General features: G+C 40.2%; 1 protein-coding gene across 1 annotated transcript; it reads right to left on the reverse strand.

Annotated features, from left to right (window-relative positions):
- Positions 1 to 16629: 16629 nt before the first annotated feature.
- sp5a (Sp5 transcription factor a) lies at positions 16630 to 18810 on the reverse strand. The gene is made up of 2 exons (XM_050048795.1): positions 18498 to 18810; positions 16630 to 18178 (listed from the first exon to the last, which is right to left on the reverse strand). The coding sequence occupies exons 1-2, from the start codon at positions 18546 to 18548 to the stop codon at positions 17102 to 17104; spliced, it is 1128 nt and encodes a 375-aa protein (XP_049904752.1). The 5' UTR covers positions 18549 to 18810; the 3' UTR covers positions 16630 to 17101.
- Positions 18811 to 19579: the final 769 nt, after the last annotated feature.

The following is a 19579-nucleotide window of genomic DNA, read 5'->3' on the forward strand; positions in this document are numbered from 1 at the left end:
CATATACTTACAGTTTCCATGGAGATTGCTTGTTTGCTTACACTCACGCTTGTGATGCCTTATTGTCTCACAAAGTTGGCTTCTAGTTAGACGTGAAAAAATGCCAGAGGAAAAGACGACAAAAAAAAAAAAAAAAATTGGACAGAGGAGGAAAAGATTACACCTCTGGAGGAATATAATCATAGAAAGCACATTCTACAAAGTAAATTTGATTCCCAAATACCAGAAAACAGAGAACGATTGTAGGAGGAAACTGCAATGAAAATTAATTCAGTCAAATCTATAGTGTAAAATCATTTGGTTCTCCTGGTTGCAGAACACTCCTCTTGAGGTGTGCGTTAGTTTTTTCCATTTATTACCATACTCTCTGTCATGTTGCCGTTAAAACAGAGTCAGATGTACCTTTTTTAACCTTGTTTTGGTTGCTAAGGTCTCTTGTGCAATGGTCTAAGGATTCCTTAAGTATAAGACCAAGACAAGGAGAAAACCATAAATACTACAGTGAACAGTTGAAGGAAACCTTAAGGAGAAGACTTAAGGGTGTTTTGTGCAACCAATTTCATTTTGAGGAAACCTTAACTACAGAAGGACTTTAAGGAAAATCTTAACTTAAGGTGTTGTAGAGTCTTGTGCAAACAGCCCGGTTGTTCCCTTAGGAAAGCATTTATGAACATTTTATATGTCGCTAGGCTTTATCATCTCTCCTTTGCCATATTATTCTACTTTTTTAAACTTCACTTTGTCCCCCAGTATTTATGCATTTTATGACAGCTGTGTTGTTTGCATTTTATTTTATTTTATTGTTGTTTTATTGCTGTTTTGTTTTAATCTGCTGTCTTTTATGAGAAGCACTTTGTATCCTTGTTAAGTGCTATATAAATTAAGGTTATTATCATTATATAAAAGCCCCGAATCTTTCAGGTTTTAAAAACACCCTCAACTTTATATGCTCATGTTGTTAATCCCACTATTACCCCCAAAGATATCAAACATAATTGAGTTTATGTTCTTCTGCTGACCTATCATTCAAGTCAGAGAGTTAAAGACCACAACTAAGCACTAAATCAGTGGTTCCCAATTCGTGAGTCCAAAAGTGGGTCACGGGTCCATTCTGAATGGATGGCAAGTGACTCACAAAAATGTCAAGTTTGTAAAAAACACATTTTATTTTTAAGGACAGTGAATTTCCAGCACAGAAACAGTTTATATTTTGAATTGTTGTTTTTGCTACAGAGTGAGTGAATAACGGACAGCTACTTGACAGATACGCAAACTGGCTTGATGACATGGCCAAATGCAAATATGACGCTGAATGTATTGAACTGTGTGGACCTTGAAATAATGAGAAATCTGGATCCTGTGGCTGGACCTGTTGGGAACCACTGCACTAAATAACCTGACCCTATGTGCAGAGCTCCTGGCAAGTTACCCTCCTCCTGTGGCTCCATATTTATTTTCTTTCTATCTATGTTAAAAATGGCAACACCAGACAATTTTTTACCAATTTTAGATGGCAGAAGTGAAAGTTAGTCATCTTTAACATTTTGTGGCGTTATAGTTTCAGAATGATGAAGACAGTTGGACAACAATTAGATACAAAATACAGGATTCTTCTCCTTTTCAACCATCATATTTTTCCCAAATGATGCACCAATGTTGAGGCATTCTAGTATAATGAATGGCTTGCAAAATAGCGCATATAGCTGCACTAAATGGGAAAAAAAAAATTTCCCAAGGGAGCATGTCCCCAGACCCCTTAGGTTTGGGCTGAGACCTGAATGTTTATGTCTGGCTCCGCCCCTGCCCTCTACAAGACTGACATTGCAAGACATTCTTCAAAAGATAGGTTCATGTTTCTTAAAGGTATCTTAAAGCAATACTCACGTGTCCATATGTACTTTAAAAGAGTTTTCAGCTGCTGTCCCTCCTGTCCACACTGACCTTGAAGGGATCATTCCTTTCTTTTTTGTTACCATCCCCACACTGCAGCTCAGCACAGAGATATGGTCTGTGGAAACACAAAGAGGGAATTTCATATTAAAAATACCCACTTAAATTAAAGTCAGACTGCTTAGCCTCAGTTGAACTTCGGATTCAGCTCTGGATTTAATCTTTTCACAGGAGACAGGAGAAACAATTACAGTGCATGTGAGTTTTGTATCCAAGTAGACTTGAAAATCCTTTAAGGCCCTTATCACTGCAGTGTTAGAAAATTTGCAATTAATCAAATTATTGAAGGCTAATTGTCCCACAGTGAACCAGGGGTTTTGGGGGGCTCTGTGGGTCCAGGATCCAAGGGCAGTTACCTACTTGTTTGTCTGATAGTCCAGCTTGGTGTACAATCAATACTGCATTTCTCCTCATCACTCATCTCATGTGTGCCCGTCCTCTGCCAATATCTGTCATGATGTCTTCGTTAAATGCGCCACCCTGCAGTGGCGATGACACACAGGCAGGTTTATCTGTTTTTTGTTTCTCAGCTGCAAGGAAGTGGTGTAAAATGCAATACAACAAAATATGTAAAAACCAAAGGGAAAAAGGGGTGGGGTTGTTTTTCACCAGTAGCTGTATGAAAGTGTCCACAAGATGGGGCATCATCCAAATGTAGAGAGTGAGAAGAGAGGAGGAGTGTCAGGGAGACAGATGATGCCTGTGTTTGTGTATGTGATTATATTTACTGCAATCTGTGAAAGATATCTGACTTAAACAAGTCTACTTGTCTGAATTGTGCCTGGAAATGAGTCAGTGAAAAGAAATAAGAAATCTCCTTGATTGGTCCTGTTCTTGTTTCTGACTCTGCAGCTGTCAGTGAATTTCCCTCGACCGTCACACGGTGTCTCACTGGCGTCACCGGTCTCTCCCTCATCTCGTCTTCAACTCGAGAAGCACCTGTGCACCCACCTGGCTTTATGGCTCTGCCTTGAATGAGCAGTCTTAATAAACAGATCACTAAAACTGTGTAAGTTTGATAAAAAGTTCAATTTAAAAAATCAGACAACTGTTCTAAAACTCAGCCTCGAGCCAACAGACCCCTGCTGAGAGAAGACGCATGCCAGTGACGTTCGATGCTTAACCCAGAGCTCAGCACTGAGGATCAAGGATAAAACGGGCTAACGCTGCACTGCGGGAAAAGCCATGTTTGATCTTGTTAAAGCAGGTGAAGTTGTGATAACATCAGCAGCCATCATCTGGGACCGTTTCAGGGCTGTTGCCAGAATTTTAGAAGAGCAGGGCCAAGTCCATTACATTTAAGTGAGTACATATACTATACTAAAGTACTGTTTTGAGGTACTTGTACTTATGTAGTTCCTGTTTTATTGTTCTTTTGCTTCAGATATATACAAGCAAACGCCATAAAACATCAACAGTACAACACAAAACAAGACAAAAAGCAAAACCCTAATAGCGACCCACCCCGCCCCATCTCATACTCAAGGATCTCCACAGAATACAGGAGACATGGATTTAAAATTTGGCAATAAATAGAAATGGTGATCAGGGCTAGTACTAGTACCAGCACCATGAACTCTCACCACTGATAACTTCATATTAATTACATCAATATATGTGTGAATCCATTGAGCTGTGAGTATCTTTATTTTATGCCACTTTACTCTTACTCCACTACATTTCAGGGACACATATGATGTCTATGTCTACGTCTAGGATTAACAAACAGCAGTGTCTATTTGAGGCTTCTTGTCATGTTTCAGATGTTTTAATCATTTAATCATTTTAATTTAAGTTTTAAAGGAAACATGTCCCCCCTAAATGTCTCACATGGCTTCATGTAATCATCTGTTTTGAGACCCAAAGAGGAAGAGGCCTCCGATATTTCACCAAGTGGCAGTCTGAACTGAAAAGTCACGACCTCTCAGATTTATCTTCTATCTATCTAGTGCAGTGCCAGTTAAAGGTGCCTGTTTGGAGCGAGCCAACTGCTTGGCCTCCAGTGTTGCTGCTCACAAAGAACTGCCAATCCAAACAACTTCATGCTCAACACTGCACTTCCTTGGGTCCTGAGCAACAAACCTGCCATAGTTGCATCCCCAGCTATGCCAGAGTATACATGTCCTTTGCAAACAGCTAAATATTTTGGACCAGGCTATTTCCAGAACCAAAACGTTCACTCTGAAAATCACATCGCTGATGCTTGAAGTGTTTGACTTTGCTACAGTGTAACATCTCCGGTCTCTCTTTCTTGAGTATACTGTTGCGAGCGACAGAGAGCTAGCTCTACCCAGCATGCATTTGGTTATGTAAAAGTTAATAGGGTTCCCCAATACTATATACAGTGGACACTTCTTGTGGTGGTAGTGCACAACTAATAACAAATACATCCTGTAGATCTCACGAGCTTGCACTGGACGCTGCACTTCCTTGGGTCCTCAGCAAACACGTAGCAAGTGTGAAGTCGATTGGATGAATGGTTGTCAAAAAAAAACCTGAAGGACAGATAGAGACTTCTGTTTTAGTTAGCTGATCCCTTAGAGGGGGGCCTGACCCCGAGGTTAGGAATCCAGGGCACTAAACACCCACCTGCATATAAAGTAGTTAAAACTAGCTCCACATGGACCAGCTACATCAATACATTCTGCTTTCACACTGATGCATCTGTATTAATTATATTCATTCATTCATTTTCCGTAACCGCTTATCCTGTTAGGAGTCGCGTGGGGGCTGGAGCCTATCCCAGCTGACATTGGGTATGAGGCTTAGTACACTCTGGACAGGTTGCCAGACTATCACAGGGCTGACACATAATAATAATAATAATAATGATAATAATATAATTTATCATATCAGTCACAGGGGCCAATTTTTTGCAAAACAAGTACTTTTACTTTTAATACCTGAAGCACATTTATCTGATAGTACATCTATACTTAAACATAAGTGGGATTTTAAATGCGAGACTTACACTTGTTGGGGGAATTTTCACAGTGTGGCACTGGTACTTTTAATGGGTTAAGTATCTGAGTACTAAGTCATCCCTGATTTCCTCAGAATCACCTGATGAGCAGCAGAAATATGACAACTTGTTAATTTCTAATTACTGGTACTTAAATATTACTGTTTTGTGCCCCCCTCAGGTAAAGTGATAGTAATCTGTCACTACTCATGTGCTCCAAATGAACATGTGGTTTGAAAGTGTTTCACTAACCCCACAGACAGATGTTCTTTCATCCACATATTTATCAGTTATGGAAGGCTGAAATTGGAAACAGAAACACAGACAAAGAGCATTCCAATCAGTTTACACTGACATAAGACGTAAGGTAACATTAAACAGATGACCTAATTTCAATAAAAAAAAATAAAAAACTCAAAAAAAATAACATTTTTTACTAAATACACTTAAGATAAAACAGATATGATGAAAATGAACCAATACATACAGACAATACAACAGCAGGACACATGATGACAGATGGATTGTTGTCAGATGGGTGTAGCTGAAAAGCACTTTGTGAGCAACTGCTTCCTGTAGATGTCACATGACAGGGTCACATGACAACAGTGAGCACAAATATAACAGTTTGCCACTAGAAAGTGCAGAAAACAAGCTCAGTGTGAACAACAACAAACTGGAACAGGACAACTGTATTATGATTATTATGACTCCCCTGTAAAAAACGATGTAAAGTAAGTAATGTGAAGTTAATCACAGCGATGAGTATGATAAGTGCAGTTACTTAGATGCTGTACGGAAGTATGCTTTTGCTCTACGTGTACTTTTTGTCACTTTATACCATTACTGTAAAAAAATAATGAACGTAGCCATTGTGACGTCACTCATTGGCTTGTGGACTCCCATTTTGAAGCCTCAAGTTCGGCATTTCGGCTGTCGCCATCTTGGAATTTTGGAGCCAGAAGTGGACATATTTGGACGAGAGGCCGTGGCAATGGAGGAGTGAGTGTTGGATCTGACTGAGAACCCGAGGACAGTATCCACAGACAGACTGTCACTCAAAGTGGCCCCACCCTTAAATATATGTAACTCTAAGCCTTAATGAAATTAGTTATTGAGACGTTTTTCATACCAGGCTGTAAACATGTAGATTTCTGTTATAAAGTTGAGGGTCAGTGGGGATTGACTGGCTTCTGGAGCCAGCCTCATGTGGCCATTAGAGGAACTGCAGTTTTTGGCACATCCGAATTGGCTCCATTTTTCCAGCCTTGGAGGCTGCTGCTTGCTTTATACTCTACCACATTACAGTTAAGAGCAAAAGTGTAGATACTGAAGAGGATGCAGGAGACATGCCCCCCTTAATATTTAGAACATGTGCATTTGTGTGCTCCAGAGGACTTTTATTTTGACAAACTGCAGGAATGCAACTGAACTCCTAGACACAACAATGCCTCCACTAAAGTAGTTGATTGCAATCTGCTTTAACAGAAAGAAGACTGAAAAATAACACTGCATGGTGGTTGAAGCAGGAAGTACTATGACATTTGTCTCATCTGTGCATGTTTCACCAGAATGCAAGAAACATAGTGTGTGACGCCTCAACACCTTAATATGTGTCCCACCAAATGTCAAAACAAAACGTACGCCCTTGATTCAGAGGCAAATATTGTGCTTTTTATTCATTCATTATTAATTACCCGTATCATATTCAGGGTTGTGGTGGGGCTGGAGCTTATCCCTGCTGACTGTGAGAGGTGGGGTACATCCTGGACAGGTTGTCTTACTATCACAGGGCCGAGTCATAGAGACAGACAACCATTCATGCTGACATTCACACCTATGGGCAATTTAGAGTCACCAAGTTAACCTTACCTGTGTGGACTGTGGGAGGAAGCTGGAGAACCCTCTTGCTGTGAGGCAACAGTGCTAACCACTGCACCACTGTGCTGCCGCCCTCCCTGTATTTATCTGACAGCAGCTTTAGAGCTGCTTCAGACACGGACAGACTGAAGAGAAGGACATAGGTACATAGGAGGCTATCATCATACATGAATAAATGAACCTTTTTAAAGACATTTGAGGCTTACAAAAGAAAAAGTTTTAACAAAGATTTAAACATAAAGAAGGTCAAGGACAGACTGTAAACAAGGTCAGTTCCTCAGAGGATAGAAACACATCCACAGGGAGAAGCTGGTTCAAGTACTTGCACTGCGTTGTATGATTAGGAGTACACAGTGCAGCTATGTAAATGCTTATCTGCATCTAAACATATTTATGTATTCAATAAAGAGATGGAAATAAGTTACGAAGAAAAATAACATGTTTTAATTACATTTTAATCACTATGCACTGATGTATAAAATATGCAGCCCCATGTGAGACTGACTCTTCATGACCTCTTACGCACAAACCTCCATTCACCATTTTTAATCTGAATGGGCATGAAATTTCCTCTTTATCAAACACTTTTATATTTCTAGATATAACAAGTCAAAGTTAGAATCTAATTTAACAATTTTTCATGGTTTAAATACCCACTACCCCCTTTTCCCTTAAAAGCCAATTAAAATATGCAAACGTACAATCCTTTAATTTTCTCATAAAAATGTAAATGACTCAAAATGGCTACTTACAATCAGAGGAATTATTTAACAATGGAAAATAAAGCTTCATGTCTCCATGAAATTATAAAGCAATGACATCTCTAAAGTAAAGTATCATATGTACATTAAATAAACTAAAGAGCAGCTGGGATTTTTTTTCTGTTTCATTCTCCTGCTGTTGTGCTTTGCAGATGGGATGCAAAATGAGGTCATCTTGATTACGCCACAAAACGAGGTTTATTGTCTTTGACTGAATGAGTCGGCTGTGTTGTCCCAACCACTGGGTGCAGTTTAAACTGGTCTCCTGTGAGACATGAAAACCTCCCATCACCTTCTCACAGCTAGAGGCTGTTAAAGATCCTGTGTGAACACACACAGAGGAGCTGAGCTTGAATCTCCACTTTCACCGTCTTAAGTTTGATAATAACAAGTCATTTAAATGACAAAATATGTTGTTTGTCCGTGCCCTCGAGGATGCCACAGAAGCAACACATTCTCACTCCAACCTTGTCAAATATCGACGTTTGATCATGGACCTTCCACGACCAGATACAACGTGAAAGGTACCCTGTGTGCATTGGTTGTTGACACTCTGAGATGCAGTGTCAGGTTCAGCCTGTTTCATGCATCGTCTTCTTTCGAAATACACAGGAAATTTACCGTTTACATAGAGTCTCTCTCAAAATAAACGAACTACATCAGTACAACAATGCAAATTGCTGTTTTTTCCCCTCCAAAAACTAACACGTGGTTAGGTTTAAGAATAAAGAACAGGGTTTGGCTTTAGAATCTTTCAGGACACAAACACCGCTCTCCAGGGTGAAAGTCGGAGTCGGTGGACCATCCACCTCCCCTCCCATCTGCCCTACTTGGAAATTTTGGCACCTTAAATTTCACCTTTGTCCCGCCACCTTTCCCCCTGACACCGCTGAGCACCATTAAACTGTAACGGTGACCGGCCGCGTATCATGCCGATGTTAAAGGCCGGCTTATTTCGTCAGCATCTGACGCCGCAAGTCACTGCCCAAGTGCCGGATTTGAACTTTGGAGTGAGACCAGGTTGACATCTGACACTCTCTTCTGACATCATTTGTCCGTTTCTTTTTCAAAACTGTGACAAATCACTGATGAAAAATTGCTAAGTCTTATGATGTGATACGCAATGGTTAAAATAGAAACAGACTACATCTCAACTTTTTCCATTCCTCACATTTTCAAGTGGTTTTTATGGCTGCCCTTTCCATTTTCCTCGAAGCCTTGATACTACCACAGTTTCCACAGGTGCTTTGATGTTCCACTGTCTGCCATTTCCACTACTGGGGATAGTAACTGCAAAGAACTTATGTTGATAGTCTTTGGTAACCAGGGATAGCTACCAATAGCTACCTAGGAAAACAAAAGCGCTATTGTCTTCCTGCTTTGGCAGAACAATGGTTGACACACTTCCATTGTGCCGCCAATTGAGCCTTAATTTTCCCGGGAGATCGAATCAGGTGGCAGACAGAATTGCACACTGAAAGTGAGGCTTATAGGGAACCAGTCTAAATGCTGATGGTATCATTATCTATTGCCTTTACATTGTGTAATCAACATTTACTTCCTAATGAGTCTATTTTCACTTTAACGTTTTGTTAGATTTAGGCATAAAACCAGTTTTTGTTTAATGCATGAAAGATTTTCTGTATTTTGTGTTTTTTTGCTTGTGCTTGCCTCACTGTTGTGGGCGGGGCTACATTTGGAAAAAGGTGATGTCACTTATTTCTATCAGTTCAACCTGATCAAACCGACACAGTCCAGATGAAGTTTAGCTGATTAGCTTTTGGACTGTTAACTTTTTTTGCTCTTTACTGAACCTTAACCTTGATGGTTGCACATTTAGTGATGAATATTCAAACATCTGTATTTGAATCTATGTTCTCAGTGGCTTTAAACTGAGTGGCTCTTGACAAAAATACAGACCCTCTCCAGACTGTCCAGCTTCAGCTCACAGATTTAATAATTATTTATCTAAACGTCCAGACAAGCTTTTTTCACTTGCTGCACTAAATGTAACACCAGCTGCAAAATTCCAGGCAGTATAGAACTATCCTCCATAGAGTGCAGCAGAGCTGTTGACATCAGGGATTTGATTCATGCCACTGCTTGTCAGTCATTTTGAACAGCCTCTGCAGAGCCAACACCACAGTGAAGCAGGATCATGTCTGATTAAAAGAGTTTGTCCCTTTGCTGACTGAATCTGATCCCCAAAGCTCCATGACTGCAGTGAATTATTGGTTTTTAATTTTACATTTGAGGGTGAAAATCATCAATACAATTCCTAAACATGGCAGTTAACATTTGAAGATAATAAATCATTTCTTTTCCAAACTAGGAGTGAAATTATAAACTTCTAAACTCTTTTTTCAGCACTCCCTGAGAGTTGAAAAATGTGACAAAAGCTAACTCAAAGTCCACTTTTAGACAGCATCTGGAGCTTTCATTTGCATTCATCAGTGGATGGTGTTGTGCAGAGAGAAAAAGTATTTATAAATAAATAATTAATGTCAATCTTTCATTATCTGTTTACAAAATAAAAATCATGAGGATAGAAAGATATTAAAGGGAGTGTTTTTTCCATGCTGCTTCTTTCCAAAGTCCTCTGTCATCTCCTTACTTTTGCAGATGTTCAGGAGTAGGCTGTTATCCTGACACCAGCAGGTCATATCCTCTACTTCTTTCAGGTAGGTGTTTCCATCGTTATCTATGATCAGTCCCACCACAGCTGTGTCGCCAGAAAACTCGATGATAGTATTGGAGTCTGAAGTGGCTACACAGTCATGTGTGTACAGGTTGTACAGCAGGGGTTTCAAAACGCAGCCCTGGGGTGCTCTGGAGTTAATTATAAAGGTGGAAGAGGTGTGTCCAACCACTGTCACTGTGTTAAGGTGTCTTCTGTAGATCAGTTGGGACGGTAGGCCAACTGTAGTGGATCCAGTGTGCAGGTTAGTGAGGAGGAGATGAAATCCTTAACTAGCCACTCAAAGTACTTCATCACTACAGAGGTGAGAGAATTCAGCTAGCATGAAACCAAGGAGTAATAGCACCCTGGTGTCAGTTATTAACATTAGCCTTCATAGAGTGTTCCTTGAGTGAAGAAAATGCTGTACTTATTCAAACAACTAGGTTTTTATTTAGAAGTCAGTAGAAGGGGCGCAAGTGGCTTAGTGGTAGAGCAGGCGCCCCATGTACAAGGCTGTTGCCGCAGCGGCCCGGGTTCGATTCCAGCCCGTGGCCCCTTTCTGCATGTCACTCCCTCTCTCTCCCCCCTTCACACTTGTCTGTCCTATACATTACAGGCTAAAAAGCCCCCAAAAATATATTTAAAAAAAAAAAAAGAAGTCAGTAGAAAATCGCCGGGTGGCACGGTGGTGTGGTGGTTAGCACTGTCGCCTCACAGCAAGAGGGTTCCTGGTTTGATCCCGGGTGTGGGAGCCCTTCTGCGTGGAGTTTGCATGTTCTCCCCGTGTCAGCGTGGGTTCTCTCCGGGCACTCCGGCTTCCTCCCACAGTCCAAAGACATGCAGATTGGGGACTAGGTTAATTGATAACTCTAAATTGTCCGTGGGTGTGAATGTGAGCGTGAGTGGTTGTTTGTCTCTATGTGTCAGCCCTGCGATAGTCTGCCGACCTGTCCATGGTGTACCCTGCCTCTCGCCCAATGTCAGCTGGGATAGGCTTCAGCCCCCCCGCGACCCTCAAGAGGATGAAGCGGTTAGAAGATGGATGGATGGATAGAAAATCGCCTTGTCACCATTTACCTTCAGCTCTATTGGGTGTTGGACTAAAGATTAGGGTTGAGCGAATAATCGCATTAGATACTTTTTACGAGTATCATTCGAAAATGTGTCAATATCCATATGTGTAATGAAGGAAAATCCTCATTTGGGTGGGTGTCTTCAATCTCTTACTTTTGTGATCAAAAATGGTGTGAAGCTCAATTCTGACACTGTTCTGTAAATAATTGTCTAATAAATATCAATTATAGCAACTTTTGATCAACTTGTATCAATTTCAGGCTACGTCTAGTTAGGTCCCACCTATTTGTGGTTTAAGTCTCACTCACTTGGGCATAAACTCTGCCAATTCTGAGTAAAGATACAGATAATTTAGTTGGTTAGCAGATACAAATACGGATACAGATAATAGTGTACTCGCTCATCCCCACTAGACGACATGCTGTGGAAGTAAAATAGTCCCAAATACCAAAATGGACCAGTGTATGAGAACAGCTATGTCTTTACCTGGTCTTTACCCCCAGGAAGGACGCTTAGCATTGCCTCCAATTTTCCCCAGTGCCTACTCCCGGTACTGCAGTGAAAAAATCACCGGTGGCTAAAAAGCAACTAGCCATAGGTGACTATTGTAAAAGAGATGCCTGTAAAACTGTTGACAGGACACCTCAAACTGCAAACAAGGTCAATTATTACTCTTTCGATTATAACCTTATGATCCATGGAGGTTTTATATTAGTAAAACTTTCCTTGAGCTGAGAAAAATTCTTCAAATATGTGTGAGCTGGTGGGCGAGGCCAGCAGAAGAAACACTACAGTGCATATTCAGTGGGCCGCGTACTGTGGAAGTAAATTAGGAAACATTTATTGACATAAGTCAGGGAAACTGGGAATGCTAGGATATTGAAGGAATGGCATGCCTTACTCTGTCTCTGATTGGCTTACCCTGACATTCTTACCCTAACCAATACCACTCCTCTTGCCTGAACCTAAACAATCCGACCAATGAGGGCAACGAGTGCTAGCCAATCATAGTGAGAGTAGCACAGGTCATTCCTTTGCTATCCCAGGATGACGAGCCAGTATCTAGCTATTATTGTACATCTGTGGGTGACTCCCCTTAAAATTGACTCAATTTGGATCAATTTAGCACCGATTCAATACTGTGTTAACTTTAATGTACCAAAGAGGTGAGATCAGTATGTTATATGAACATTATTCCTTAGTCTCTGTGACATATTAGGAGGATTTTACGACTATTTGCTTTAGATTTCTTACATATAGCTCCTTTAAGTCCATCATAAGTCGTACAAAGCTAGGTGCTTGTGACATTCAAAACTGCAAAGGATACACATATTATTAACGTTATGCCACAAATAGTGACATAGTAGATCATAACAGTTTGCAACCAGACCATATTTTACTTTGGGTAAATAATCCAAAAGGTAAAACAAACTAACAAACAGGCAAACAAAAACATTAAAATTGGGTCAAAACAGCACTGTCAATGTGAATACACCTGTTTTAGATGCTTCACATGAGTTTAAGTTGGTGAGGTTATTAAACATTAAACATTTAGAAATGCATCTGCTTACAAGACTATAGTATGTTTCAAAACAAATAACTGTATATATTCTGCGTATTCTTCATATAAGGTGGGGTTTTAAAAATGTAAGTGACATACTTAATGAGATAATTAGGAATGAGCATTTAATCTACAATAATGCTGGGCTAACAATATTAATGATGCTATTTCTTTAACCAGACATTACATTTTAAATCATGCACAGACGGGCATTCATAATGTGAATATTTGAAATTCTTAAATCTTTCATTTGTAGAGTATAAACTTAAGCCATATGACATCCCTCCTGTCATTAATTAAGCATTATGGCCTCCTACAGCGTTAAAGAATAGTGACTATCTCGGACAGTGAAGCCAAATCAGAGCTGAACAATGCCTTTGTGCAGCGCCACTCTGCTGCATTCAACACATCCATCCACAGGCATCATTTTATAATAGGATCAGAAAAATTTGTGGATAAAGACTTTACAGTTCAAATGGCCACATCTCATCATATTACTGTAGGTTTGTCCTCTTTTGTGATTAATGTATGGGGATATTCATGCAGATGGTTCATTCTTGGCATCTAGCAAAACTGGGTATAAGTCTCATTTGTACATCTGCTACTGAGTGCAGCACTTGTACAATAAGGCTGTATAGACACAGTAATATAGCACTGTGCAGTATGATATGACTAGTTCAAATACTATAGCTGATAAATATAAATTAACACTGCAGCAGATAGTTCTAAAGTTTTTTTAAAGGTCCAATCAGCACATTTTTGACCATATAAATTACAGGTACATTCACCATATACTGTATATCACTGGTTCCCAACCTGGAGGTCCTGAACCCCATTAGGGGTCACTAAAGCTTCACAGGGGGTCACGATGTCTTCTTGATTTTAAGGGGTGCAAGAAAACTTTTTTTTTAAACACACAGCATTTCATTCATTTCTGTGAAGAAATCTGAATAAAAAAAAATATTTTTAGGGTTTAGATTATTATTTAATATATAAACTTTAAAGTGCTCTCACAGGATAAGGGCACGGTAAAGACCTGAACACAGGTTATAGTCACAGAGCCTTTACTGTCTGCTAAACAGCCTCGAATTAGAAAAGTATGCAGTTAAAACAGCAAACAGACCAATGACCGAGTGTCAGAGAGAAGAAAACATACAGACAAGCAATCGTATAAAAAGCTTCTAAAAATATCTGGAAAACTCATTTCTGCTCAAAATTCATACTAATCGCTCATTTTTCACAGACTTCCTGCAGTTATTGCGTTCCCTATTTGGGTTAATTGTACAGTTCAACAGTTCTTCTGCATTGTTGTCATTATGCATTGAATATAATATGAAATATCCATAAAATATGTAACTTAGTCAGGGGTCGTCAGTGTATTCAAGGACAGCAAAGGGCTTACTTATGGAAAAAGGTTGGGAACCATCGCTGTATGAAACTAACTATAGATGAAAACTCTGTATTTTGTGTTTTTCATTTGGTGATCTTTGAAAACTAGTATTAACAAATAACAAATATTACTGATGTAAACAAACATTTAACAACATATGCAAACAAAATAACTTGTATTTAATTGCTGGTCCTTGTATTTATCATGTATTTGTTAACAGGGACAACATTGTTTCATATTGTAAAGAGAAGCACTGCAAACTATTACAGTATAAGGGCATCTAGCTGAGGCTAATTTGCTGCCCCCATCCGGAGACCTTTAAATTCAGTTTGAATTCAGTTCGGGGGTGTGCAAGTTGAAATCCTACTTTTTGTTTTGGTGTGGATGCAGCCCGTGTTTACATTTGGATGTTAAACTGCATCTTAATGTGACTTTGTTGCACCCTCAAGTTAACAGATAAATCAAGTTATATCAGATGAATGAAGTTAACTATGCTGGATTTCAAATAGGCAGAACTTTCTAGCTGTTGCAGTGAACGCTACCACCAAACAAGTTAACCAAAACAACTGTTAAATAAGGGTTGAGCAATGAGAGTAATTATAGAATTGAGTTATACAAATGGACTCTAACAGGTTGAACCTGCCAGGATATAATGTACGACAACATGTCATATGTAAAAGAATGGAAAAGGGTGTTTTTATGACTACAGCTGGACCCTCTACAGTCAGTCACATATATCAGAATATTTGTCTGCTCTGATGAACCACAGAGACAAAATACAAAAGGGGGCGCTGTTGAGGCAGAAAACTGACAGCTCAAAATACCAATGAATGGCAGCGGTTGTTCTCTTCATACTGACATTTTCACTGATCCTTTATAAGACAGACAGGACAACAGACACTGTCCCTGCTGACAGGCAGTAAGGATACTCTCTGAATAGTTAAGGTACTGAATGGTGGATGTTTGGATGTTTGTGTCAGTGTTCACATGTATTAGACACTGAAGAGGTCATCACTTCTCTGTGGTGATTAGTTATGTGGAAGTAGTTGTCTCAAGGTTAGAAAATACAGAGTTTTTTTTCTCCTAAAGGTCACTTTAAACCTCAGGTCACAGTGGGAACATGTGGAGGAAATCAATATAAAATACTGATCAGCAGGTGGTAGTTAGTTTACTGCACTTTTAGTAAGGGGAAGTCAGTGTTACATGACACTTAATGTAGGTGTTAGAGTGTAATAAGTGTCCAATATGTCCTATAAATGCAATTATTTCCCCACCCTGTTAGACAAAATAACACTGAGCTCTTCGCCAGTAAGTTTGGTGAAATAACTGGACTGTTGTTAACTGTCCATTAAGACTCTGAGTGACTCAGTCAGACAGGTGAGACATTAAACCTGCTGCACATCCTGTGTGTAACATGAATCCGGTGATATTCCAGCTAAAAGCTAAAAGCGTTTCTCGGCTAATGGGTCTCATCTCAGCCCACGGTGTCACTGCAAAGCCCTCAAAGGTAAAATGTAAAACACAAACACTGTGGCACAATATAAAAAAGACCACGTCTATTAGAGTGCATTAACAAATTAGAACATTTCCCACAGTTGAGTCTAATGGTGGAAAAATTAACATCAACTGTGAAGAAAATGTGGTGTGTTCTCTGCAAATTAATGTAAAATTTTATTTATTTTGAGGGTTGTTTGAGAGGTTTTTTAACCTCTGAAAAGAGGCATATTTGTAGTGAAACCTCTCACCTCATAATTAACACCTCTACACTGAAAAGGTAGTTTAATTAAATTATGTATCAGAGTATAAGCACCTGTATGCATCCTTGAAGCGATCTACATGTGTTGCAGAGGGATCTTGTACATGCCTTATGACAGTTTTTACTCAGCTGACGGGCTCGCATTGCTATATTTCACTTTTTAATATTGTACTGTAAATGTTTAGACAGTGTATACACATTTCTAAATATTTCTGTGAAGATTTTCAAACCAACTCTACTTCTGTCACTACTTAAATATCGCTTTACCTATGTTAAAGGTTGAACAGCAGCAGGAGAATGGTAGGGCAAAAGATTGAATTTTTTGGGAAAAAATGTATCATCTTTTTTTAATTTTCAGGATAGCTTAAATAATATTAAACATTGTTTAATTTGGGTTGAAATACTTCTTTTTAACCACCACCAACAGCTGGAATTTAAATAGTAGCACACTTTTTCCTGCACGTCTTCGAATTAAATTTTATATTTTACTAAACAAAATAGTTGGCAATGAATATCTGGGTTTCGCAAATTCAAAAGGCACACTCATCACAAACCTGTCTCATCGCCCACATAACTGAGGGATATCAAATGAATTATCCGAGTTTAGAGTTGAGGAAAATGTTATAATCTTTATTCTCACACAGTATTTGGGTCATATCAACAATAGCAGATCTTTTCAAGAGCATGCTTAATAAAAACACCCCATATGGAGCAAAAAACGGACACTTTCATTCAACAAAAGCTATTAAATATAATTTACAGGGGAGTGAAATCTTCCACCGAAGACAATGATCAAAACACAAGTTGAAAACTTGTCTTCCTTGATATGATATAGACAGTGAATCCAAACTCATGAGCTATAACTTCTCCATGGTCCCAAATTAACTTATGAAACTTTATATATACAAAAATGTGCTACACAAACCAACAATGTTAGAGACTATTGTCAGGGTGTAAGAAATCAACCAACAAAAATAAAGAAAATACCCTATAAAAATGCAGCTCACTGTGTACTTAAACTAATGTAGGACTGACTGTATTGCACTAGTGATTTTTTTCTACTGTTTAAAATGACTACAAGGTGTGTTACAACATATTCCTCGTGTCCTCCCTTTTGACATGGTCAAGTGTCTTGTCGTGGCACTTGCTCTTTTTGTTCTGGTGAGTTTTGACATGTTTTGCCAAGTGGTCACTCCTCATGAACCTCTTGCAGCAGTCCGGGCAAACAAAGCGCTTCTCCCCCGTGTGAGTCCTCAGGTGTCTCTGCAGCTCATCCGACCTGGTGAAACTCTTGCCACAGAACAGCCAGTTGCACACAAACGGCCGCTCCCCAGAGTGCCACCTCAGGTGCGCTTTGAGGTGAGAAGTTTTCCCGTAAACTTTCCCGCAACCCGGTATGTGACAAATGTGCTGCTTCTTCTTGCCAGGCTCGTCGCTGGACGTGGAGGACTGGCAGTTGGGACACCTGCATCTCCTGCACCGCCGCGCAGTCGCGAGGGGGGACTTCGTGTGCAGCAGAGCCGCGATTTGCGTCTGATATTGCGCAAAGTCCGTATGTCCCAGAACCAAGCCCCTCTGCAGCTGGAAGCGATGGGGACCCAGGGAAGACGAGTGACTGACGTGGTTCCCCTGCTGCAGGCTCCACCACGGAATATCCTCCCCAGGGTTTGGGGACAACTGTCTCTGCTGCTGGTGCACAAGGCCGGAGGGTCCCGTGACAAAACTTGGCATTGCGGGCGGAATGGGAGTTGGGGCTGCGTAACTGACGGCGGGGACGTAGGTGGGAGGGCAGGTGGACTGCAGAGACTGCATGGAGCAAGGTAACATCTTCACAGGGGAGAAGTCATAGGGGTACGAGGGGTCCGCCGGAGGGGTGAGGGGCAGTTCGTGGTGCGAGCTGAAGGAGCTCTGGATGTGCGCAGACAGCTGGGGCTTGGAGGATAGTCCGAAAGTAGAGTTGCTGGCCAGGCTGCTCTGAGGGGTTCCCTCGTTAGTCCACGGGTGAAATAAACGCGAAGGGGAGCCCAGTGTTGGGTCGTAGGGGACCTGGAGGAAATCTGTGGGGTTTGATCCGTGGTGATGCCCGATCCGGTTACAAGTGGCAGCCAGGAGAGCCAGCGGGGAGTGCTTACAGTTCTCTGGAGAAGAGTTTGGAGTGCGATCCTGGAGAACCGAGACACACATTTTCTATATTACAATCATTATTTAACACACTTTACGAGGTTGAGAAAAAAAGTGCTACGTTAATATCTGCTCTAAATAGTTTCATCTGTCTGAACCGTGATGATGTGACATAAAAGTTGGCGTTATGTTGCAGCACAAGTCATTAAAGACGCAAGCAATTAGCGTTAGTAATAAAATTATATGACACCGGACTATTAAAGTGGCACGACTTTTTTTATTATCTGTGTTAAATATAAAAAGACTCGGAGGAGTAAGTTTAAAAGTTATTAAAGTCGTCAACAGAAAGTTGCGCACAAACCTGAAGAAAAGCCTGGAGTGTTTCATTCCGCAGTACAGCCACTGCTGCCATGGTAAACGTCCTCCTCCCTCTCGATGGAAACAAATAAAAATAAAAAAAAGCGCTAATTTAGATGAATATGTGCATTCGCAGTTTCAAAAATATCGCGTCGAGCAGGTCTCCACTCCTCAGTGCTTCCTCTCTCCGAGATATCCTTGGTCTATCTGAAGAGTGAGGGATCACTTCTTAGAATTTGATAAGGACTTTGGTGGGCCGCCAGCCAGTCAGAAATAAGATTTATTACTTTGAAGTTTGCCGCTGCCCAATCATCAAAGAATAGCGGCTCTTTGAGAGGGGAAAGCAAATCCTTTGAATCCACAAAGCTCCTATGGTGTGTTTGTTGGTCTGGATAAAGGAGCTGATTATTAGGGGGGATGGGAAGGGAGGAGATAAAGGCGGGACAATTAATGAAGTAATCACTATGTGGGAAATGTATATACACAAATAATTGGATTTTCTTGATCAAAGACCCCCACGCCGCCTGGAGACCCCGGTATTGGATGCTGTAGTCATCTGATCCTCTTTTTGTAATTAAGGATTTGTAGCAGAACCCTATGTGACAATGTGACATTGTTATCTCTGGAGATCTCCAAGAGCGTTTGCTCTGGCTGTTTGATGGAGGAAAAAGAGACCAAAATCAAGTGACTCAACACAAAGTTCTCATCTCTCAAGAATCTGCCTCTCTTTTACATTTCTAACTTGAATTAAATTTGTCTTTGTTGTTCCTTTTGAGCTGCAACACGGCATTAAACACTTAATTATGCCCTCTCTGAATTATTTAAATACTTAATTCTCCCTCAGTCATTTCAATCATTTGTTTTTATCACAACCTTATTCCTAATTTAGTTTTTTTTGCTCTCTTTTTCTCTTTGTTGAGCATCAAACCATAAGCTCGGAGCCTTAGGGTGAATTCCCAGCAGCTAATTCAAATTGTAACATGTTACTTAACATGACACAAAAGGGGGAACCTCTGTTTTAAATCAGGTGACAAAAGCAGCTCTTGAAATGGTGATGTCTCAATTATGTTTCTTTATAAACTTGTC

The sequence above is a fragment of the Epinephelus moara genome, chromosome 7, assembly GCF_006386435.1.
Source record: "Epinephelus moara isolate mb chromosome 7, YSFRI_EMoa_1.0, whole genome shotgun sequence".
Classification (NCBI taxonomy): domain Eukaryota; kingdom Metazoa; phylum Chordata; class Actinopteri; order Perciformes; family Serranidae; genus Epinephelus; species Epinephelus moara.